At 34.9% G+C, this 26,612-nt stretch overlaps 1 protein-coding gene across 3 annotated transcripts in view; it reads left to right on the top strand.

The window, feature by feature from the left end:
- The window catches only part of LOC147029975 (tropomodulin-1-like), a 30,630-nt gene extending 18,206 nt beyond the window's left edge, over positions 1–12,424 (top strand). For all 3 annotated transcript variants that reach the window (XM_085873541.1, XM_085873542.1, XM_085873540.1), the window contains exons 7-11: positions 732–839; positions 1,037–1,180; positions 3,567–3,711; positions 9,395–9,423; positions 9,578–12,424. In XM_085873541.1, the coding sequence (XP_085729667.1) occupies positions 732–839; positions 1,037–1,180; positions 3,567–3,711; positions 9,395–9,423; positions 9,578–9,589 (438 nt within the window). In that variant the 3' untranslated portion in view covers positions 9,590–12,424. The remainder of the gene's footprint in view (positions 1–731; positions 840–1,036; positions 1,181–3,566; positions 3,712–9,394; positions 9,424–9,577) is intronic.
- The last annotated feature ends 14,188 nt before the right edge of the window (positions 12,425–26,612 follow it).

The following is a 26,612-nucleotide window of genomic DNA, read 5'->3' as shown; positions in this document are numbered from 1 at the left end:
TTTTATTTTTTGTCTGTAATCACGTATAAAAAATTCTGCAGAGCACAGTTATCATCGAAAATTTTTGTAACTTCGCATATCAGAGGCCTATAGAGGTCCCTTACAGCGCACAAAATTTTGAAGGTCAAGGTCAAAGGTCAAGGTCACTTTGTCGCAAATCAGGGGAGTCGACGAACCCCTTATTTTTTGAGTACTTTTGATCGGATCGTCTTCAAACTTCATGGGAATATAGTTCATGGTCTGGTGCTCAGCTGATTAATTTTTGGTGGCGATTGGCCTTGACCTTCATGGTTAGCGCCTCAGGTCAAACATATTTGACCCCAAGGTCAAATTTTCAAGTTTTAGGAACCATATCGTGTCGTACCTCAAATTGAACACCTCGATGAGTGCTTTCTAGATATGTCAAGCTTGAGACATTATGACGTCATTTGGTGACGTTATGAGGCAAACGCATATTTTTCATGGTTACTCTGTAGAACGATTCTCATCGGAATCTCTCGTAGGCAGATATTCCTCAAGGAGTCGCTCCTGGTGGATAGCAGCTCTGTTCACCTCAGTGTGACCTTAAAGAAGTCACACGTGGTCACCTTTTGGCAAGATTTGTTTTTTTTTTTTGTTTTTTTTTAATACGTCTCGTCTAATGTTGTCCGAGTTCATTTTAGTAAGAATTGTCACCACTGCAATTGTTGAACATCAATATGTATCACCCCACAACAATGCACGGTCCTCAGGATATTTCCACCGCAATGCTGAAGGAATTTGCCGAAGCGTTGACGAACAATACGCACGTGAAGAAGTTCAGCATTGTCGGAACGAGAAGCAACGAGGTCATGGCTTATGTGAGTCGGAAATGTTACCAATCCTTGTTTGTCCATCACGCTTCATTCAACTTGTCCTTCGAGTCGCTTTTTTTCAATATCAACTCTTCCTCGATTTTTCCTTTTCCTTCACATTATTTATCTGGATGTGATGTATGTAAATTAGATACAAGCATGTCGTTCGAAAAGCAATTTCTCAAGTTGTTCTGGACACGCAGGCTTTGGCAGAAATGTTGAAGATTAACCGAACCTTGAAAAGCCTCAACATCGAGTCGAACTTGATCTCCGGTCGTGGCATCCTGGCCTTGCTGCTCGCAGTCATGAACAACGATAGTATCACGGAGTTGCGCGTCGACAACCAGGTAAGGGATTGGGATGCAGGTATTACAATCGTTCGTTACACTTATCGTGACTGCGTACTGCTGCAACGACGAAGCGTACTTCGAAAGGTGTGATATCTCAAGAAAGGACCCAGCTACTTTTGGAAATTTAATGACGAATGTCATCACGATGATTTTGTGGCTGATGATCAATTCGGCTCCTTGGTTGAAACGATAATTAACGAACGAGACTATTTGAAAGCGTTGAAGATTTTTACCGTCCAGTTCATCGTGATTGCATCCTGGGTCATATTGAAAGTTCAGTTTAACTTGGCTCTTTTTTTTTAATGACGGGTAGTGGTTTCACGGACTGACCTAGGATCATAAGGACATGGAGATGACAATGTGGATGAGTGGCAGAAAGGAAAGGATCAGGAGGAGGGTATGGGTGGGCACCTGCGGAATTTCAAGAGAGCAGGGGCAGGTATGGGAGAAAGCATGAGGTGACGATGGGCAGAACTTTTGAAAGACTAGAGGGAGGGACACGAGGCAATAATTACAGGGAGATCGGTTCCACAAATAGAAGAATAAAGGGATGGAGGAATGGAAGTGAGCCTTGAGCTTGTAATTGAGGAGAGTGAGCAGGTGTGGGATTTTGGGAAAATGTGTGTGACATGGGTAGGGTGTGGGATGATGGATTGATTAAAGACGTTGGGAGGAGCACTTATTATAAATGAGGTTACGAGTCAACCATCCACCCTTTGATGGGCGAGAAACTGACGTGGCCGTCTATTGAGAGATGCCAATGACGCGTCGTCGTCGTCGTCCGTATGCAGTGTGTGGCTGCGGTTTAGCATCATTCCTTGCATGGACACAGCGGTGTCGCCGATGCATTGTCCCCTGTAGGTTAGACCAATCATTTGGAATTTGTCCAGTGTGGCAGCAATAGCTCACCTAATCCTTGTGAAGGGCACAGAGAACTTTAACGTCCACCATAACGTCCGCCCAGTTTTTAATGTTCATCCGAGGGACGACCCACAACGATGTATCGCCATAGCGTGCGAAGCACCAGCATGACAGTTCATACGCCAACCTGTCAATGAGACTCACCATCGCTTCCTCGGGAGTGAGACGGGAAGTCGTTGCACCGGCCCATTGTGGGTACGCATACCCCATGATGATTTGGATGCTTCGCATTGTCATGGATACTCATTCAATGTTTGCTTTCAGGATTCTGTGTGGTAAAATTTAAGCCGCCCCACCTCCCCCAACTGGTAATATGAAGATCGTTGTAGCCCCCTTCCTCTTTATTTATTTATTTAAATTAAAGCTCGTTTATTAATTGTAATGGATACTCCTTCAATCCTCCATCCCCCCTTTTTTTTTCTTTTGAGTCCATCTACCTTTTCAGCAGAAAATATCTTGTTTCGTTGAGTTGTATACCTCGTTTTAGTTTGAGGGGATTATGATGATAAAAGCGAATCTTTTTCTGTCGCCGCCATGTTGTCCCCCTTTGTATTCCGATTGAATACCACCCCGTACCCCATCCCCACCCCGTACCCCATCCCCACCCCGTACCCCATCCCCACCCCGTACTCCATCCCCACCCCGTACCCCATCCTCACCCCGTACCCCATCCTCACCCCACACCCTCAAAGACTGAAATGTTTGACAGGGTGTTTTTTTGTGTGTGTGTAGCTTCTTTACGTAAATCTCCTATTTTTATTTCCTTCTGTTTATTGGATCTATTCAGAAGTTACCAAAACTGGCCAATCTTTTAATCTGTTTTTATCTTCTTCGGCGGTTACTTCCCCATATCTCCAGTTTGTGATCCTGGCAGTAATTCTATTTGTCAGATTCAATTTTTGTTTGACTAACCAGAGCTATCATGATCAGAACAACTTCTGACCATTTCTGTGTTAGTGCCTGATCTTTTTTTTGGGGGGGGGGGAGAGGTGTGGGATGGGAGGAGAGGGATCTCTTATTGTCCTTGTTTGTATTTGAATGGAATGCACTTTCACATCTACCCATGTTGGTAAGACACATTACTCCTTGTGTGGGGAACAAAAGAAGAGGCCGATCTAAAACTCCAATGCTCAACCTGACAAACGGCCTTCGACTGACTACGTCATTTCCGGTGGCTTCTTTGGATTGCACTTTTAGCGAGTTAAATGACATTTGATTCTGGAACACTATTGAAATGCATGGAATGAGTGTTAAAGCGTACAATTTGATACCTTTGTTGGGGATCCTTGATGTTATTTGGGATCCGAAACATGAAGCCCAGGTAGGTGGGATGGTGCAGGTAACCCTTAAACATTATTCAAGGCACGGATCGGCTTGCATTTGAGAATGTAACCATGTGAGGCCTTTGTAACATCTTACATTGTTGTAACTGTGTTCAAACGTTTTTGTTGTTCTCTCTCAGCATCAGCAACTGGGGGATCGTGTAGAGATGCAAATGGCTGCGCTGCTGGAAAATAATAGCTCATTGCTCAAGTTTGGATACCACTTTATGCAGCAGGGCCCCAGGACACGTGCTGCCATTGCCATGACCAAGAACAATGACATGCGTAAGATGCACTCGGCCACCCGAGCCACACCACACGTTAGTTTGTAGTTATGTACGTAGTTGATATAATTACGTTTATGGTGTCGGGGTTAGTTGCATGTGCTCCATGTCTGGGAGGTTGGTGGTTCAAACCCCAGCCGAGAGTCACACCAAAGACTGAAAAATGGTAAGTGCTTCCTTGCTTGATGTTAAGCATTTAAAATGATAGAGCACGAACAATCTCCATAGGTTGGGATCCATTGGGAGGAGGAAATTACTCAGGAAATGCCCCGCTGACAGCGGTGAGAAAGGCTGCGCCATTTTTGTGATGTAATCGGAGTGCCTCGGCAAGTGATGGCACTTCCTCCAAGTTCAGTGGCTGTGTTTGTCTCGTCTAAGTCTTGTGTTATGTCTCGCTATGTCCATGTGTGTGAGATGTGTGCAACCTTCTACTGAGAGCCTCAGATCTTGTTTTTAAAATAAATAAATAAATAAATAAAACTTCCAAAAAGATTAAAATGAGCTCTTTATTTCTACTTGCAACGATAATAATTTTTTTTTATGTAAATACGTCAAAGTTATAGAATAAAACTATTGTTTACACTCTAATTGGTTTCTCAGCAATGCTAAGAGGTGGACTTTCTCATTTGAAGACCAATGTTAAGGGGTATATCTGTGATGTATGAACGAAGTGGCAACAAACAGTAATTGTCATATTCTTGTAGCTGCTCTCATGTCACACATTATAGACAACAGAGCCAATATTCCGGATGTCAAACACCATTTTTCAAGATGATCTTGCATTAGGGTCCGCACAATGTTTTTCTGCATTTTTGTGATCACCAGACCATCTGAATGAATATTCCGATTGATGCCACTCTGGCACCCTTGAGCATTTTTGTAGAAACCCATTAATATGCAAATTAGCGGTGGCCATTGTCGAAATTACTATTTTTCTTAATATCTCCAAAAGTAAGCATCCAAATAGCCTGGTTGAGGTGTCTACACCCATGTTTTTAGGGTCACTGGTCATATCATGATAAACCCAATTAAAATTTAATAACATTTAAATTTAGCTTATTAATATGCAAATTACCAGTCGCCGTTATCAAAATTACTATTTTTCTTACTATCTCCAGAAGTAAGCATCCAAACAGCCTGGTTGAGGTGTCCAAACCGATGTTTTTAGGGTCACTGGTCATGATAAACCCACTTACAATTTAATAACATTTAAATTTAGCTCATTAATATGCAAATTAGCAGTCACCATTATTGAAAATGTAGATAAATAGACATATAGATAGAAAAAAAAAACACTTCAGTCTTTGTGAATATAGATCACTTTATTATTCGTACAGATTCAACAATTCGACAGTACGCAATGAAAGCAGCTAACAACATGAACAAAAGAAGACATTCTTGTGTAAATCAAATGTTCATATATATATATATATATACATATATATATATATACATATATATATATATATATAACAGGTTTGTAAACCTAATGAAGGCTACTTCAGTGCTTGGTGTCTCATTCAGTGTCAGTCATCATCAAGGGCAAATGCAGCAGCTGTCTTGGTGCGCTCATTCCTGCAGCCAGTATCTCCATGGCACGTACAGAAAACTGTACTGGGTAAATCGCTCAGGATAAACCCATTTAACATTAACGGCCACTCGATACAGCTGTTGGTCGTTTGTGAAGATGGTTACGGTTTGTCCACACTCTGCGGTCAAGCGTTTTCCCTCCATTGCTGTAAGCATCGTGTCTGGATCAGCTGGATCCATATCTATGAGTGGTGTATAAATGGCCCTTGTTGCAGGTTGGATGGGTCGTCCTTGCTCTCTGGAGAGCTTCGTATTAAAGCCGCCAAACTATGGTGTGTTCTGATCAGAAGTGATTTGCTTCAGAAAAGAGAAATCCATATCTTGAACTCTCCTAAGTTGTATAGCTTGATGAGCCAATACGCAGAGAGGTAACACCACACGTGTGGCTTCTTCAACTGGCATCGCTGGTTTCTCAGGTCCCTTGTACCTTTGAACCGAAATGTCTTCTGTCACAGGTGTCTTCGTTTCATCACGGGTCAATCGTCTGATGATGGCTTCATCTTCAGATGTGGAAGATATCTCCTGATCTTTTATGGTAAGTAGTACTGCAAGAGAATGTGTTGAAACGAGTCCATTCTGGGATGAGATATTTGTGTCAAAAGTTGTCAGCAACAACCTGAACGAGGCCACATTCAGCATTGGTGGTTGCCCTAATCCCAGAGTGAACAGTTGCAGCCTTTACTGCTGATCCCTTGAAACGCTGAAACTCATCATAGGAACAGGTCACACGATAGTTGTACAACTGCTCGATGAGGCTTTTACGACAGACTAGAACTCCCAGTGCTATTTGGAGTGTAGTTGGTCGATCGGTGATCATATTCGTTATGATGTTTCCTATCAGAAGTGTGCAGTCCTGGAAGCTCCTGGAAGTGTGCAGTCCAGTTCAGCTGATATTTTGGAGAGTACCAATTGAAGGGTTGAACTCACTGCTTCATTAGCAATATCTATATTAATTCTAGTCTGATGGGAACTGGGGTCGGACGACAACTGCTTAGATTCCTGTGCAACCTTCTTGGCAATTCGTTCTATGGAAACATCAATGGCGTCATCTTCATCTGATGCCACTAAGTTGATTGCAGTAGACGCTCTGCTGCGAAACAAGATTAAAGCAGCGACACCTTTACCAGACAGAACCAGAAACTCAGAGCCAAGTATATCCAACAATTTGGAGAAAAGGGTTCGTCGAGAGTATGGCTTTCCACCATGATCCTTGTACATATTGTAGACTTCTACTGAATTCCAGATGCACAACATGTCGTATTTCATCGATAGGATGGTAGAACTGACAGCTGGCTCAATGTCCTGAGTTTCTCTGCCACTGCGTGCTGCTGCTGCTGCTGCAACAGAACGGGGTGCCATGAAGGACTTTCTGCAGTCATTATGATATCTCGCATCAGCAGCATGAAGATCGCTGATTGCGTCCATTGATCGTATCTTGACCTGGCGTCCTTCATCCTGGTGGGAATCGATAACATCTAGAATAGTTTGTTTGAAAGTTGTCCGATCAACACGATCTGCAGTCCTACAAAGGAGAACTCGCCACCAACGATTAGGATTCTTCTTATCAAAGTCCATGATGCACTTTTCTCCGCAAAAAATGGACAATGTTCTTTAAAGTCAAATACTGTCGTCTTTGAACGGCGGCTTATTTTGCGTGTTGAAGCATCTTCCAAACAGACATTACTCATTCGTTTCAAGTGTCTTTCTATGTGTGAGCGTGATGTGTACGTTGACACAGTCTCTATGGCATTTGAGCTCGACAGATTAGTCTGCCTGTAATCTCTGTTCAAGCTCTTCATGTATACCATCTTGTCTTGCTTTGCTTGACCGGATGATGCTTTGCAATCTGTCTGGACCAACTGTTACCGGAGGTTTTCCAGCTTTAGTTGCATCACAGGAACTGAAGAAACAGTCTCCCATGGTGATGGAGCCTCAACCTGTAACAATAGAGGTAATTATAAACATCAGTAAACATTTAATTCCTTTGTTCGTATTTTAAAAAAATTATCAGGAAACAGGTTCCACCCTGCGTACTTTTAAAAATCAATAAAATACACAGTTGCTTTCAGACAGATCATGTTAAATAATAATAAAAAAATTGCTTGCAAATAATATCGATCGTTCTACTGTATCAGAAGACATTACTCTTACTGAAAACTCAGTTCTCCATGTTTCTTTCATTACATTACAAGCCTCAACTGACTTGATCAGAAACAGTTCATGCTGTTGATCTTCTGAGGTCAGCCATTTCTTCACAACTGTACTGGGGATAAACGGCTCTGTGCAAGTTATCTTCAAACAGTTTTGTTGTTATTGTTGTATAACTGTACTGCAAAAACGCCGATCGGCGCGGACAAATTCAGGGGGAAGGGTTATGCTCATTTGCATATTAATGAGCTAAATTTCAATGTTATCAAATTGTAAGTGGGTTTATCATGACCAGTGACCCTAAAAACATGGGTTTGGAAACCTCAACCAGGCTGTTTGGATGCTTACTTCGGGAGATATTAAAAAAAGTTATTTTTATAATGGTGACTGCTAATTTGCATATTAATGAGCTAAATTTAAATGTTATTAAATTTTAAGTGGATTTATCATGACCAGTGACCCTAAAAACATGGGTGTAGACACCTCAACCAGGCTATTTGGATGCTTACTTTTGGAGATATTAAGAAAAGTAGTAATTTCGACAATGGCCACCGCTAATTTGCATATTAATGGGTTTCTACAAAAATGCTCAAGGGTGCCAGAGTGGCATCAATCGGAATATTCATTCAGCTGGTCTGGTGATCACAAAAATGCAGAAAAACATTGTGCGGACCCTAATGCAAGCTTTTCTGGCCAACACTCGGACTACAAGTCTTGTTATCAGCATATCAAGTTTGCATCTTCCATTCTTGATACTTTGATTGAATTTATAATAGTAACGAATTTCATAATAGGCTGCAAGAGAGATTGTGAAGATATATCTGATCTGGGTTCAATTCCAGACCCAATGATAAACGGAGTACAGTACAGTACAACTGTCATTTTCCATGCTTTAATAGATGCGTGAGTAGACAAAATGCGACTGCAAAGCATAAATTCTGTTTTAAAAAAAAACCTAAATTCCGTCTCTTAGAGCATCTTCCGCTAACTCTTCCATGGCGGCGGGTCAAAGCAAGCATTGTCCAGCTGAGTGTCTCCACCCCCTTTCCTCAGCACTGTCCTTGGATGGTGTATCTTGCCACCAGTGACACAAAAATGCAGGGAACAATAAAATTATGTATTTTGATGTTTTAGAAAATTAATTTCAGCAATCTCGTCATTATATCGACGACGACTTTCAAACGTACATCCTCGTGTCTGCATTGAACTCTCTGGACAAAGCAATCCACCTTTATATTCAGGTAAAATTCCAGAAATATGGATCGTGAACACGGGGAAATTGAAGAAAACACATTCTGAATGTTTGTTATAACCAGGTGTGACAGTATATGTAAACATGCAATACTTTAAATATGCAATGGAACATTTACCCATTGTACATTGTTTACAAACGATAAATATTTACGACTTCCTACCACTCACTGTACATCGTCCGTAAACAAGAAGAGAAAAAACAACAACACAGATACTTTTCATCATATCCCCGTAAACCCAAAAGACAACAGCTGCCTTGGGGAGCAATCATGTCCGTGCAAGATGACGTAACTGTCATTGCCTTAGGTCACATGACCCTGCATAGCGGACTATTGTTTACGGATATTTTCATTTACAGACATGTCGGGACAGTTTTGTGATTTCTCTTGGAATATTGGCTTTGAATTGCATCAGTTTGCAGCGTTTTAGCTTTACCGTATACCTGGAAAGTCCAAAACATTTACATGAGCGAGTGACTTGAGTCGGTGGTTTGAAAGAGCTTTCTGTATACATACATATATATATATATATATATATATATATATATATATATATACATACATATATATATATATATATATATATATATATATATATATATATATATATATATATATATATATATATATGGAATGATACAATCATTTAGACAGTGCAAAACCATCATTGTCATTGCCATTTCTTTGTTTCAGTTCGTCGCAAGCGTGTCGAGGGACCCAAGGTACGTGCCTCTTTGTGCTTCTCTAATGGATAATGTTGCTCACATTGAAAATGTTTAAACCTACCTCGAGATCAATTGGGAAGGAAAATTTTAGTTGCATTCAACACTAATTCTAAATGTTAACGCTGATGCTTGCTCGCTCTTGTGCCACCAGAAATCTACATAACTACAAAGACAACAAACACCATAGATGAACAAAGTGTGTGACTCCATCTCCACATTTGTGCACATTGCCATGAGGTTCCAAGCAGTCAGGTTTCAGAAATATTTTCCTCCCTCCAAATGACTGTGTTTTTATTTGTCCCATCTTTTCTTTGAATCGTGAGCCAGGCATTTGCATGCAAGATGCAATCGGTGCCCATGGTTGTAGCTACTGTAAGTAGATTAAATCTGATGCTCGTTGCACCTGCTCGCTTCTTTGCCGTGAAAACGTGGTGTTTCGGACCAGCCAGCCGGTGCATCTCGCAAATCCGAACCCAAATTTGATGCACCACCGCCGTCATTGAGGCCTGTTTATTGTTCCACCCGATAATTGTAAAATAGTGGTTTGAAGTGTACGATTTGCAAATTAATCTCGAAATAAATTCTCGTTTCTATTCATTCGATTTAGTTTGCTCAACTTCGGCCAACTTCAACAATAATTCTTTGTAACATCGCAGAGTTTCTTTTTCGAGCTGGAGCAAATTCAATTGAACCCATATGTGTGTTAAAATCAAAACTGTCCAAGGCAAAAAATAAATAATCGGTGTACACATTTTTGGCCAAAGAGAGCTAAAAAAATTCTGGCAAGGACATCTGATCATACTGTCAGAGTCCAGGACCTCGTGATATTTATGAAACGCAGATTGAGAACAAAATATTTGTAAATTTGCCAAACTGTTTAAAGTGTTTTTAAAAGGGGTTTTGCTTGATTGCCTTGAGAGGAAATCTACAAATGCAATTACGTCGAAATAATAAATATATTTTTTTGTTGTTTGTTTACGACTCCACTTGGCGTGATGACAGTCAAAGCATTGCTTTGCTCCTTTGATGTTAACATTGTTTCTAAAGCTTTTGTTCGAATTGATAGTATATTCCTATCCGGGTGAATCTCGTGATATCGAAGGAAGTCAAAATGCAGGGTCAATATCTTCTTCAAAACCTCCATTATTACATCCCACTGCTATTCGAAATCTCCAACATGCAGCAATGACACTGGTGGTTGCTTGTTGGTGAAGACACTGGATTGGAATCCCAGAAGTTTTGGATTCAAATCCAGCTGAAAGCCACAATATTTAAGATTTGGATTCTTATTAATACCTGGGAGAGGGGGCAGGAGGGTGTTGAGTTCGTTTCAGGAGTACTGTCACACCGCCACTGAATTGTTGGTATAAACCCAGCTGGCTCATTAACAACCATCATAATGGTACTGCCTGCTCCATGTGATCTGTAAATCCATCCACTATATGGTTGATTCTTATGCCCTTCCCTTGTTGCAGGTCATTCTGAATGAATGTGGGTGTGACCCTTCAGTTGTACTTGTAACGTATTAGAGAAAAAAGGCATTCATCCATCCAACCAAATCCCAAACTTCTTCACGGAGTGCAACAGGGCACCCACGAGTTGTGAACATCACTTTGGCTGGTGTCCAATACTGAATAGGATGCCATTCCATCGCAGGGAACTGTAACTCGACAATAATTTTGGAATTTGGCTTGGGTACGAGCATACAATGGCCTAATCTTTTCGAAAGACACCATCGGATATGTGAGGAAAAGAAAGGTTGACGTGGTTGAGCGAGGGGGCGGGGGGTAGGGGGGTAGTTGATCATCACAGTTTGTTTTTTTGTGTAAACAAAGGTTTAAATCTTCTAACTGTTTAAGAGTTAGAGCAAAACTCACTCTGTATAATATGAGGATTACAAAAGTGGCATGGACGATAGCGACCAGCAGTTTGTTTCTCCACTCCACTATTTTCACCTTGATATTGTTGGGTTTTTTATGCATAGTCTCAGCTCATTGACGAGCTTGTGTTAGTGTAGTGAACGGATCAAGACACAACAGGACAAAGTGAACATTTGAGAGAGGGTGGAAATACCAACAGCAGATTTGGAGGCCAAGATAGAGGGAGACATTGACAAACAATGGGTGTGGGGAGGAATGAGGGGCAGGAGAGGATGAATTGGGTGGATAATATGGACACAGAAGGAAACTCTCAGGAGAAAAAACTGGAAGAAGTGTTAAGTGGGGAGGAGGGGGGAGTAAGGAGGGTGGAAAATATAATGGTTTTGGATTGGGGACGATCTGAGATGGTGGTGAACAGCTGTCTTGAAGACTTGGAGGGAAGAATGAGATTGAAGAGGATTAAAACATTTGTTCAAAAACTGAAGTTTATGGTGTGCTTTATTACTCCCCTGATCTAAACATTAAGCACGCCGAGCATCAATCTTACTACAATTCACCGTCCGTATGTTCCCAAGTACCGCAAAAACGGCTGAACCGATCGCAACCATTTTTTGGGTGTGTAATCCTTGGAATAAAATCGGCATTAACATGACCCCCTTGACGGCTCCTGTAGGGAGTGGGTGCTTCTCGTAAATATAATCAGCAATGGTACACTCATTGTGAAATGTTGAAACATGCATGAGATTATTATTTGGTATTCACTTTAGCCATCTGTCCATGAGCTAAGAATCCACCATCCCTACTTTTGTAAAGGTTTCCTCTGAAACTTGTATTCTATATGTACAAAGTTGGTGTACGTATCGGAAAGTTCTACATACAGTGGAGAGCAATGGGCATATACGTGAACTTCGTGCGGCTGCTAGTCGTGCGGATTGTTGTACGTAATGCTGTGAATGTGTCTGTGTGTTTTTGTTTTTGGCATGATGGTTAATATAATGTGACATTGTGTGAGTTTGTGATATCATTGAGTGGAGCTGCTGTTTACCTGAAGACTTGTCCTGACCTTCATGGGACAATGAATTGAGATGAAGCAACCAAAATAAACTCAAAATACAGCATACCTTGTGCATTGTGTCCGTTTATCTCATGCTGTGTCCAATACAACTACAAGGAAATCCTTGTTTCCAACTATTTAGAAAGTTTTTAATTAATGAAAGAAAAAAAAAGTTTTTTGTTGTAATTTGTATTTTTTCTTTTCTTCCCCTTGGAGAGGGGCCATGGGCTTGGTTAAAAACACACATCAACCACACAACCTGTCTGTCATGGATATTGCTAAAGCTATCGTACAGAGTGCTCAGGATCTCAATGTGCCAACACAGACCGATGTGTTGACTGGCTCCAACAGATATTCGCTGTGTGAAAGTCAAGTTTGTGTAAACAGTGGCTCAACAGTTCATCCCTTGTTTTTTTGTTTTTTTTTGTGGAAAAAAGTGCTGCAACAGTTTGTTGGAGTGAGCCGAGTGTTAGAGCTGGACCAGTTGGATCGGTACATGCTGCAGACAGGTTCAAGAATGTTTCGAAGGTTAGTTTGTTGAGCGTTCTGCAACATGTCCTGACCACAGGGATTCCAACTGGCATGACTTAACTCCACAAGCTCTCCGTGCTATGTGCTCTTCAAGCAACCCAGACAGGTTTATCCCTCTTCTCTTTTCCCATCTGCACATTGTTGTTTTGAGGACTAAGGACAAGTTTCAATTGTGTTTTGAAGTGTATATCTGGGCACTACCATGACATTTCTGTCCTTTGGAAGGTGCTGTGTCTCCATCACAACCAACAACCTTGGAGTTAGAGATCAAATTGATATTGTTGGATTTTATCCATAAATGTAAGAAGGGTGACTATACTGATTCTGGCTCACTTTTCCCCATGTAAATGAATGGGGGATTTTCAGCGATTCATATTTTTTTTCCCCTAAAAAGTAAACCCCCCTTTTATCCCAAGGTATATTTATTTGTCTCCCCATTTAACCGAGGGACACTTATTTTCAAATAACCAATGCAATAAGATAAAGATTTGTTAAAGTAGTAATGTGATTTGTTAAAGGTGATTCCAAAGAAATATCTGAAACATGTAAGCCGAGGGACACTCTTTTTCAAATAACCAATGCATATTGTTTAGCTCACTCATTGAACCGATAAAGATTTGTTCATTCTCAAATTCCTTCAATAGATTAATTTTCTTTGCACAATAATCCCCATCTAAAATATTTAAAAATAAAACATTTGAATCTTTATATTTTTTAAGATACCCCTTTTGTGCCATTATGAAATGATAAACTTCTCTTAATGCTCTTGTTTGACCACCTCCTGAGCCACATATCATTTTGAGATTATAGTCAATTGTTTTTTCATTATTCAATTGATAACCATCAAATTTCAGTCCATTCAAGGATATTTTTTTTTTTTCTTTACATCCTCCACCTTGCTCATTTTTAAATTGATTCGCTTATTTGTTTTATTTACCTTTGTTTTAGTTATTTTTTCAATAAGACTTATTTGATATTTTTCACATTCATTGTGTTTTCCATTTATATACCAAGACTGAGATTTTCTCCACTCTTTAGTTTGACCATTTATTTATTGTGAAAAAACGCGGCGGAAGCCCTTAAACCCTAACCCATCTTCCCATCGTGAAAACACAATCTATTCTATACACTCTATCATAAAATATCCATATGGAACACAATCTATTCCATTATGTAAAATAAATCTCTTATCATCAAAGGCTCCTAATGCCTTTTTATTTACTTCTTCACTATATATATATGTTATGTTTATAACTTCTTATTGCATTCATTTTCCTATATTCTTCTTTCTTATTCATCAAACAATTATAATAATTTCTAAAAGTTATTGATTTCTTTTACATATTTCTTTATTCCCTTTAACCTCTTATCAATCTGATCACCATACTTATAATCATATGCCTTTGCTCTCAATCCAATAAACTCTCATTACTTTTCCACCCAACTCATCCTTAAACTTACCAATAACCTTTTCATTCTTTATTGAAAATAACTCACTCTTCTTACGAAAATTACTTGTATCATATACTCCAATATTTTTCTTCATATCTTTATAAACATCATCAGTTTTTATATCTCGGATAAAACTATCAGTGTCCATATACAACAATGAAACATTTTCACCATACTCTTTCTTTAAGCCATTATACAAATAATCATACATCAATATCTTTGATAAATCAAGAACTGCTGTTCCAATATAAATGGGTTTATCCATTACAATACTTTCCTTTTCCATATGAATAGCAGAAAAGTTCTCTGAAAAAAACCTCTTCTCTCTTAAAACTTGGTTTATTTATCAATCTAGAAGCTTCTTTCCAAGATGTTGCAAATCTAATGTTTTGCCTGTTTCTAACATTCTCCATTGTCTTTCCAAAGACAGCATTATTCATCAATTTATAGAATTTCCCTTCAAATTTTACTTTTGTATTTGTTCTCATATCTGTATTGAATTTAATATACTTTTTCATCCAAGGACTTTGTTTAAATTTTAAAACTCTATGAATTTTAGCTACTCTCAATCCTTCTCTCAAAAACTGTTTCAAGCTTCTCTGATGCAAAACATATTCCTCTTTATCATAGAATGTTGTTAATAACTTTTCTGTTGATTTGCCTTTAATATTAAAACTTTTATGATAATCACTTAACCATTCTTTGGGGTTTCTTTCTCACATGCAAAAGGAAGGTCTTTATGCTTATTATGAAGATCACTCGGGTACCTCAAATCAACTTCAAAATAATAACCTTCTTCTTCCTCATACAATTCCTCTTTAGAAGAAATAACAATATTCATCAAAGCCTTTTCATAATCCTTTTCTTCCACCCACTCTAATTTACCATAAGGCAGAGATTGAGACATTGCCCATCCATACAAATTATTAGCATCAAAATACATCAAATAATTACTATCTTTTTTCACTATCATAATTTGGAAGATATTTATTATTTGCTTTAGCATATCTTTTTGAACATACTTGTGATATTCCACCTCTCTTAGACTTCTCAATCATCAAAAGCATATCTACATCACTGATGAAATCTATATCTTGTTTTGTCATTTTCAACATTGCACTCCAAGCTAAACCAGGAGCTATGAAATAGTGGGCAGGATCTAATCCCGAACAATTTTTATTATGACAGTGATCTAAAAGCTTCAAACACATCAGCTAACAATAAAACATCTGTTTTTCGATACAAATCATGATATTCTCCAAGGTTCTTTATCTTAAATATTTTCCAAATTTCTTGCACGTGTTTATATTCCTCATCACTTATCTCTTCTTCATAAAGGTTATTATAGAAATGTTCTTTTGAAGGAAGTTGTGTTGCTTTAAATCTCATAAATGAATCCATATAATCTTAAGGATAAATTCCCTTACTTGTAAGAATTTTCTTTTTACTTTGAATTTCATTCCTTGTTCGAATTTCCTCTCCAGTTAGAATTCCCTCCTTAATCAGAATTTCCTCTTTAGTTAGAATTTAATTCATTGTTTGAATTTTCTTTATCATTCGAATTTCATCTTCAGTTAGAATTTCTTCATTAATTTCCTCATTAATTAGAATTCCCTCTTTTCTTTGAATTCTCACTTTAGTTAGAATTTCCTCTTTTGGAAAGAATGAATTACGATTTGGAAAAGACCCTGTGGAGCTTAGATTTGATGCCAGGTGGGCTCGTGGTGTTCCCTTAAACTTGTAAGAATCTAGAAACCGAATACGAGTTAATGGTTTTGTGAATATCATTTTTGTAAATGAAATATACTTTTGACTTGTGTTTGTTATGGCAGAAATATTCCCTGGTGTTTTTGAAAGTTCATTTATAAATAGATGTGTATCATAGTTGGTGCTGTTGTGAAGAAAGACTGGAATAAAAAGAAAATTTATAATTAAGATTAAGATTACAACAGGAATGAGTGGGACCTCTATATTTACCAGTAAGATGACAATGATCCCAAACTTTAGACTCCTCAATTTCCTTCTCACAAATATGACAGATATTGTTCTTTCTAAATTCTAATTTTTTCTTCTTCGGTTAATTTCATCGGTTCATTTGTTTCTTTCATTAATTGAGTTAGTCTGATACAATCCTTTTCAAATCGTTTTACAAACTCTTGTGAAGCTTTTTTTCCACTGTAATGTTCAAGTTTATTATACTTTTCTCCAACAGATGATTTGATATAATAACAGAAACCACAAGGAATATGTTTGATATTTATTTGTATGTGATTCTTTTGGATTAGGAGAAGCAGTATTTATGTTTTTTAGGATACATTCAAAATCAGCGTATATCACAAATGGGTGCATGATAGATTTATTATAATCTTCAAAATAAATCTTTTTACCAGGTTTAGGCATTGTAATTACAGCTGATTTATGATTACTACAATATTTTGAATGTTGTTCTAATCGTTCTTTTGTCTGAAATGAATTAAGACATTACTTCCAAGGATATATTTTGTTTGCTGTTCTGAATACCTGAGAAGAGATTAATCTTGATAAATTATTGATGTATGTATAATGTGAATTCTTTCCAAAACTAAAATATAAAAGATCAATGTGTGTTTCTTCATTTTTATCATTGTTTGAAATTTTTAATATTTGAACTTTGTTTGTATCCGTTAATCCATATACATTAATAGAAAGATTATTCTTTTTCTCAAATTTAGGAATATCTGTTAGTGGCATTGGGAATTTAAAATCTTTATGTCCAAGGTATTCTCATATTTCATATATTGTTTTACTCTTTCCGAATTACAATTTGGTGTATGTAAGTGAGCAAGAACAGACCAGAGAAAACATTTATTATCATTGTTCTTAATATTAACAACCGCCTTCTTTCGTTTTATTTATTTTGGTAGTTCAATATGAGAAGAAGCTTTAAGAGGGTTTGATTTTAGAATGTGTATCTCTAAAAAGATGATTTTTTTAATATGAAATCCACTTCCTACCACTGTTATCAACATGCTCCTCTTGTCTTGATAGTTCTTCATTAACCCCACTATTCAAAAAAAATCTTGAAATGATGTTATAAAATGAAATCTGTTCTCATAAAAGGAGTTTGTTCTTCATCTTGTCTTTTCATATTAATTTTCACTCCCATATAAAACTTTAAAGTTTTCATTTCTTTTAATGTCTTTCTAATAACTTTTTCAACATCAGGTTTCACTATTTCAATTGATTCAGCTATTGATGATGGACTGGGTTCTCCAAATTGAAAAATCCTTATTTTTAAATGCCCATCAGTGTTTTCAATATAATAGTCTCCCTTTATTTAAACTCATTTTTCTTGTGTTTTTATTGTGATTGAAGATGTCTATTATAACTACTCTTAAAAACATCCTTTGAGCAGATATCACAATGTTTTCTTTCCAACTCAAGAGGAGATATTTGATGAAATAGATTAAATGTGTGTTTGTTGGTTCGAAGCTGTTTTTTATAATGTTTATATTCGTGATTACAAACATCGCAGTACGTTGTATTCACCATATTTATATAATAAAACTTTGCTTAAACTAAAATTTTCTTGAAAATTTCATTTCATTTATAGGTGAATCTGTGCTTAAAACGATTTTATCCTCCAACTTTTTTCACTTTATAAATACAATGTTTCAAGACACAAAAGACAAGTTTCAATCAACCTCTTCATTTGTAAAAGATACTGAGAAATATGTCAAGGATGTAAAATTGAACAAAGATAAACATAACTACTATTGGATAAAAACAATTATGGTGGATATGATGAGTTCTTCAATTTCCTTCAGTGGTAGGGCTTTTCGTATACCTGGTTGAACATCAATTAAAGTATCTCGAACAAAAGTTTCTCCTCTCCTTCTGGTAATATATTCGAAACTAGAAAAAGCAATGAAACAAGAAAAAGTAACAAAAAACAAAAACCTTATAGATGAAACTTTAGAAAGAAAAGATAAGACCATCTGTAATATGCAAGGAGAAATTTGTATTTTTTTCAACAACCCGAAAGATGTAAATTCTGATGAAATAAAGGATGTTAATATATCAGGTGAAATGACATTTCGTTCAATAGTAGTTAAGGATCATTTTAAAATTACCTTTAATGTAAAAAATGTTGTCGTTGAATCTGGTAATGAAAAAAAGCATATAGATATCGATGGTAATATTATTAAATATGAGTCAATATGCAACTGAAAGTATAGATGAATTTCAGTTTAAGTAAAGTTTTACTTCATAAATATGCGAGACTTTCCTGATTCTCCATATGACAAATTTGAGAATCGTCTTGCGTGTGAAAGACGGGGATTAAACAGAGTCAAAAGCCTATAAACAATGTATATTCTGTGATTATCTTCTAATTAATGATAATAAAAAATTTAAAGAGGAAAATAATTTCTAGATTTACACCAAAAATGAATTACTTTACAAGATTGATTTGAGAAATGAATGTAAAGTATGAGGGTGATAACACACCTTTCCTTACAAGGGAAGAAACTGAACGTATTAGAGAAATGTTCAAAGGATTGTTATATATTATTCATGGATGCGATTTTCAGGGAAATATCAACACAAGATATTGCATAAATAAAATAATGGATTATCTTGAAATTAAACCTGAACTTTGGATAAAATATAGAGTTTCTAAAAAAGCCAATAATAAATTAAATAACCTGTTTTCCAAATACATAAATGAATGATTTTTTACCCATTTGGGAAAATAAGATAAAATTTAACAATCATAAAAATCTTCCAAATTCATTAAGATGTCTCATCGTTGGTTCAAGCGGATGTGGAAAAACCTGCTTACTTTTGAAGATGCTCCTGACTCCCAACTTTTTAGATTATGATAATTTAATAATTTTCAAAGTCGAGTTTTCAACCAGAGTATCAACTACTCTCACAAGGTTTTTCATGCTGGTCTTCAAAAAGAAGATATAATCGGTTTATTTAAACTTCAAAAAAACCTAAATGATTATAGCATTGAAGATATAATTCAACTATTTTGTGATACACAGAGATGTAAAAAGAAATCAAAACCGATAAGTGTATTCTTCGTGATAATACAGATGATATACCGTCTCCCCAAGATTTGGATAAATCAAAAGAACCACATTATCTTTGATTGTATTAATGAAACAAACCAAACGGTAATGGACAGCTACTACACAAGAGGGAGACATTCTTCTTGTAATTGTATTTATCTTGGTCAATCGTACTTTCAACTTCCTCGTCGTTCCATCAGAAACGATGCAAATACTTTTATTTTATTCAAGTTAAATTCAATAGATATAAATCATTTTTGGAGAGATAATTGTTTTACATTATGTAGTAAAAAGGAATTTGGGGATAACATGAAGCACTCGACTGAAAAATATAAATATATTGTTGTGAAACAAGATGAGACATTTTTTGTTTTACAAACAATTACACATATAAATGACAACTATTATTATAAATCTTGTGGGTAAATCTGTGACAATGCGTATCACGGGGTGTTTTTTAAAGTAAATTTACAATATTCTCATTTGTACCACACAAGAACCTTGATTTATGAAAGTTTTTTTCCAGAAGCAGATTTACCCACAAGATGTACAATAATAGTTGTCATTTATATATGTAATTGTTTATAAAACAAAAAATATATCCCTTAATATCTCATCTTGTTTCACAACAATATATTTATATTTTTCAGTCGTGTGCTTCATGTAATCCCCAAATTCCTTTTTACTACATAATGTAGAACAATTATCTCTCCAAAAATTATTTATATCTATTGAATTTAACTTGAATAAAATAAAAGTATTAGCATCGTTTCTGATGGAACGACGAGGAAGTTGAAAGTACGATTGACCAAGATAAATACAATTACAAGAAGAATGTCTCCCTCTTGTGTAGTAGCTGTCCATTACCGTTTGGTTTCTCTCATTAACACAATCATCAAAGATAACGAGGTTCTTTTGATTTATCCAAATCTTGGGGAGACGGTATATCATCCGTATTATCACGAAGAATACAAGTTATCGGTTTTGATTTATTTTTACATCTCTGTGTATCACAAAATAGTTGAATTATATCTTCAATATTATTATCATTTAGGTTTTTTTGAAGTTTAAATAAACCGATTATATCTTCTATTTGAAGACCAGCATTAAAACCTTGTGAGAGCAGTTGATACACTGGTTGAAAACTCGACTTTGAAAATTATTAAATTATCATAATCTAAAAAGTTGGGAGTCAGGAGCATCTTCAAAAGTAAGCAGGTTTTTCCACATCTGCTTGAACCAACTATGAGACATCTTAATGAATTTGGAAGATTTTTATGATTGTTAAATTTTATCTTATTTTCCCAAATGGGTAAAAAAATCATTCATTTATATATTTGGAAAACAGGTTATTTAATTAATTATTGGCTTTTTTAGAAACTCTATATTTTATCCAAAGTTCAGGTTTAATTTCAAGATAATCCATTATTTTATTTATGCAATATCTTGTGTTGATATTTCCCTGAAAATCGCATCCATGAATAATATATAACAACAATCCTTTGAACATTTCTCTAAAACGTTCAGTTTCTTCCCTTGTAAGGAAAGGTGTGTTATCACCCTCATACTTTACATTCATTTCTCGAATCAATCTTGTAAAGTAATTCATTTTTGGTGTAAATCTAAAATAATTATTTTCCTTTTAAAATTTTTTATTATCATTAATTAGAAGATAATCACAGAATATACATTGTTTATAGGCTTTTGACTGTTTAATCCCCATCTTTCACATGCAGGACAATTTTCAAATTTGTCATATGGAGAATCAGGAAAGTCTAGCATATTTATGAAGTAAAACTTTACTTAAACTGAAATTCATCTATACTTTGTTGCATATTGACTCATATTTAATAATATTACCATCGATATCTATATGCTTTTTTTCATTACCAGATTCAACGACATTTTTTATATTAAAGGTAATTTTAAAATGATCCTTAACGACTCTTGAACGAAATGTCATTTCACCTGATATTAAAATCCTTTATTTCATCAGAATTTACATCTTTCGGGTTGTTGAAAAAAATACAAATTTCTCCTTGCACATTACAGATGGTCTTATCTTTTCTTTCTAAAGCTTCATCTATAAGGTTTTTGTTTTTTGATACTTTTTCTTGTTTCATTGCTCTTTCTAGTTTTGAATATATTACCAGAAGGAGAGGAGAAACTTTTGTCAGAGATACTTTAATTGATGTTCTACCAGGAATACTAAAAGCCCTTCCACTGAAGGAAATTGAAGAACATCATATCCACCATAATTGTTTTTATCCAATAGTTGTTATATTTGTTTGTTCAATTTAACATCCTTGACATATTTCTCAGTATCTTTTACAAATGAAGAGATTGATTGAAACTTGTCTTGAAACATTGTATTTATTCAGTGAAAAAAGTTGGAGGATAATAGTTTTAAGCACAGATTCACCTATAAATTAAATGAAATTTTCATCAAGAAAATTTTAGTTTGAGCAAAGTTTTATTGTATAAATATGGTGAATACAACGTACTGCGATGTTTGTAATCACGAATACAAACATGATAAAAAACACCTTCGAACCAACAAACACATTTAATCTATTTCATCAAATATCTCCTCTTGAGTTGGAAAGAAAACATTGTGATATCTGCTCAAAGGATGTTTTTAAGAGTAGTTATAATAGACATCTTCAATCACAAAAAAAAACACAAGAGAAATGAGTTTAAAGTAAAGGGAGACTATTATATTGAAAACACTGATGGTGCATTTAAAGGGCATATCAAAATAAGGATTTTTCAATTTGGAGAACCCGTTCCATCATCAATAGCTGAATCAATTGAAATAGTGAAACCTGATGTTGAAAAAGTTATTAAAAAGACATTAAAAGAAATGAAAACTTTAAAGTTTTATATGGGAGTGAAAATTAATATGAAAAGACAAGATGAAGAACAAACTCCTTATATGAGAACAGATCTTCATTTTATAACATCATTTCAAGATTTTTTGAATAGTGGGGTTAATGAAGAACTATCAAGACAAGAGGAGGATGTTGATAATACAGTGGTAGGAAGTGGATTTAATATTTTTTTTCAAAAAATCATCTTTTTAGAGATACACATTCTAAAATCAAACCCTCTTAAAGCTTCTTATATTGAATTACCAAAAGAAATAAAACTAAAGAAGGCAGTTGTTAATATTAAGAAGAATGATAATAAATGTTTTCTCTGGTCTGTTCTTGGTCACTTACATCCACCAAATTGTAATTCGGAAAGAGTAAAACAATATATGAAATATGAGAATACCTTGGACATTAAAGATTTTAAATTCCCAATGCCACGAACAGATATTCCTAAATTTGAGAAAAAGAATAATCTTTCCATTAATGTATTTGGATTAACGGATACAAACAAAGTTCAAGTATTAAAAATGAAGAAACACACATTGATCTTTTATATTTTAGTTTTGGAAAGAATTCACATTATACATACATCAATATTTTATCAAGATTAATCTCTTCTCAGGTATTCAGAACAGCAAACAAAATATATCCTTGTAAGCGATGTCTTAATTCATTTCATACAAAAGAACGATTAGAACATTGAAAATATTGTAGTCATTACAATGCCTAAACCTGGTAAAAAGATTTATTTTAAAGATTATAATAAATCTATCATGCACCCATTTGTGATATACGCTGATTTTGAATGTATCCTTAAAAACATAAATACTGCTTCTCCTAATCCAAAAGAATCACATACAAATAAATATCAAACATATTCCTTGTGGTTTCTGTTATTATATCAAATCATCTGTTGGAGAAAAGTATAATAAACTTGAACATTACAGTGGAAAAAAAGCTTCACAAGAGTTTGTAAAACGATTAGAAAAGGATTGTATAAGACTAACTAAATTGATGAAAGAAACAAATGAACCGATGAAATTAACCAAAGAAGAAAAAATTAGAATTCAGAAAGAACAATATCTGTCATATTTGTGAGAAGGAAATTGAGGAGTCTAAAGTTCGGGATCATTGTCATCTTACTGTTAATATAGAGGTCCCGCTCATTCCTGTTGTAATCTTAATTATAAATTTCCTTCTTTTATTCCAGTCTTTCTTCACAACAGCACCAACTATGATACACATCTATTTATAAATGAACTTTCAAAAACACCAGGGAATATTTCTGCCATAACAAACACAAGTCAAAAGTATATTTCATTTACAAAAATGATATTCACAAAACCATTAACTCATATTAGGTTTCTAGATTCTTACAAGTTTATGGGAACATCACTAGCCCACCTGGCATCAAATCTAAGCTCCACAGGGTCTTTTCCAAATCTTAATTCATTCTTTCCAAAAGAGGAAATTCTAACTCAAGAGAATTCAAAGAAAAGAGGAAATTCTAATTAATGAGGAAATTAATGAAGAAATTCTAACTGAAGATGAAATTCTAATTATAAAGAAAATTCAAACAATGAATAAAATTCTTACTAAAGAGGAAATTCTGATTAAAGATGAAATTCTGATTAAAGAGGGAATTCTAACTGGAGAGGAAATTCGAACAAGGAATGAAATTCAAAGTAAAGAGAAAATTCTTACAAGTAAGGGAGTTTATCCTTATGATTATATGGATTCATTTATGAGATTTAAAGAAACACAACTTCCTTCAAAAGTTTCTATAATAACCTTTATGAAGAAGAGATAAGTGATAAGGAATATAAACACACACAAGAAATTTGGAAAATATTTAAGATAAAGAACCTTGGAGAATATCATGATCTGTATCTAAAAACAGACGTTTTATTGTTAGCTGATGTGTTTGAAGCTTTTAGATCACTCTGTCATCATAAAAATTGTTATGGATTAGATCCTGCCCACTATTTCACAACTCCTGGTTTAGCTTGGAGTGCAATGTTGAAAATGACAAAACAAGATATAGATTTCATCAGTGATGTGGATATGCTTTTGATGATTGAGAAGTCTAAGAGAGGTGGAATATCACAAGTATGTTCAAAAAGATATGCTAAAGCAAATAATAAATATCTTCCAAATTATGATAGTGAAAAAGATAGTAATTATTTGATGTATTTTGATGCTAATAATTTGTATGGATGGGCAATGTCTCAATCTCTGCCTTATGGTAAATTAGACTGTGTGGAAGAAAAGGATTATGAAAAGGCTTTGATGAATATTGTTATTTCTTCTCAAGAGGAATTGAATGAGGAAGAAGAAGGTTATTATTTTGAAGTTGATTTGAGGTACCCGAGTGATCGTCATAATAAGCATAAAGAAAGAAACCCAAAATAAAGAATGATTGATTATCATAAAAGTTTTAATATTAAAGGCAAATCAACAGAAAAGTTATTAACAATATTATATGATAAAGAGGGACATGTTTTGCATCAGAGAAGCTCAAAACAGTTTTTGAGAGAAGGATTGAGAGTAGCTAAAATTCATAGTTTTAAAATTTAAACAAAGTCCTTGGATGAAAAAGTATATTAAATTCACTACAGATATGAGAACAAATACAACAGTAAAATTTGAAGGGGAATTCTATAAATTGATGAATAATGCTGTCTTTGGAAAGACAATGGAGAATGTTAGAAACAGGCAAAACATTAGATTTGCAACATCTTGGAAAGAAGCTTCTAGATTGATAAATAAACCAAGTTTTAAGAGAGAAGAGGTTTTTTCAGAGAACTTTTCTGCTATTCATATGGAAAAGGAAAGTATTGTAATGGATAAACCCATTTATATTGGAACAGCAGTTCTTGATTTATCAAAGATATTGATGTATGATTATTTGTATAATGGCTTAAAGAAAGAGTATGGTGAAAATGTTTCATTGTTGTATATGGACACTGATAGTTTTACCCTAGATATAAAAACTGATGATGTTTATAAAGATAAGAAAAATATTGGAGTATATGATACAAGTAATTTTAGAAAGAAGAGTGAGTTATTTTCCAAAAAGAATGAAAAGGTTATTGGTAAGTTTAAGGATGAGTTGGGTGGAAAAGTAATGAGTGAGTTTATTGGATTGAGAACAAAGGCATATGCTTATAAGTATGATGATCAGATTGATAAGAGGTTAAAGGGGATAAAGAAATATGTAATAAAGAAATCAATAACTTTTAGAAATTATTACAATTGTTTGATGAATAAGAAAGAAGAATATATGAAAATGAATATAATAAGTTATAAACATAACATATATAGTGAAGAAGTAAATAAAAAGGCATTAGGAGCCTTTGATGATAAGAGATTTATTTTACATAATGGAATAGATTGTGTTCCATATGGATATTTTATGATAGAGTGTATAGAATAGATTGTGTTTTCACGATGGGAAGATGGGTTAGGGTTTTTTAAGGGCTTCCGCCGCGTTTTTTCACAATATATAAATGGTCAAACTAAAGAGTGGAGAAAATCTCAGTCTTGGTATATAAATGGAAAACACAATGAATGTGAAAAATATCAAATAAGTCTTATTGAAAAAATAACTAAAACAAAGGTAAATAAAACAAATAAGCGAATCAATTTAAAAATGAGCAAGTTGGAGGATGTAAATAAATAAAAAATAAAATTGAATGGACTGAAAACTTTGATGGTTATCAATTGAATAATGAAAAAACAATTTACTATAATCTCAAAATGATATGTGGCTCAGGAGGTGGTCAAACAAGAGCATTAAGAGAAGTTTATCATTTCATAATGGCACAAAAGGGGTATCTTAAAAATATAAAGATTCAAATGTTTTATTTTTAAATATTTTAGATGGGGATTATTGTGCAAAGAAAATTAAACTATTGAAGTAATTTGAGAATGAACAAATCTTTAGGTTCAATGAGTGAGCTAAACAATATGCATTGGTTATTTGAAAAAGTGTCCCTCGGCTTACATGTTTCAGATATTTCTTTAGAATCACCTTTAACAAATCACATTACTACTTTACTACTTGAACAAATCTTTATCTTATTGCATTGGTTATTTGAAAATGTGTCCCTCGGTTAAAAGGGGAGACAAATAAATGAATCGCTGAAAATCCCCCATTCATTTACATGGGGAAAAGTGAGCCAGAATCAGTATATTCACCCTACTCTTTACAATTATTTTGTGGTCACCTCATCAACTATTTAGAAAGGAGCGTACACAGGGCTGCAGAAAGATTTTTCAAATTCGTACATCCTATACAAGTGACTTTATTACAATTAAATTGATGCATAAAAGACCA

This window comes from Eptatretus burgeri, chromosome 3 (assembly GCF_056783735.1).
Source record: "Eptatretus burgeri isolate ZD-2024b chromosome 3, Ebu_testis_v1, whole genome shotgun sequence".
Classification (NCBI taxonomy): domain Eukaryota; kingdom Metazoa; phylum Chordata; class Myxini; order Myxiniformes; family Myxinidae; genus Eptatretus; species Eptatretus burgeri.
The sequence above is the reverse complement of the archived record's forward strand: the minus strand, read 5'-3'. Positions and strand labels throughout refer to the sequence as shown.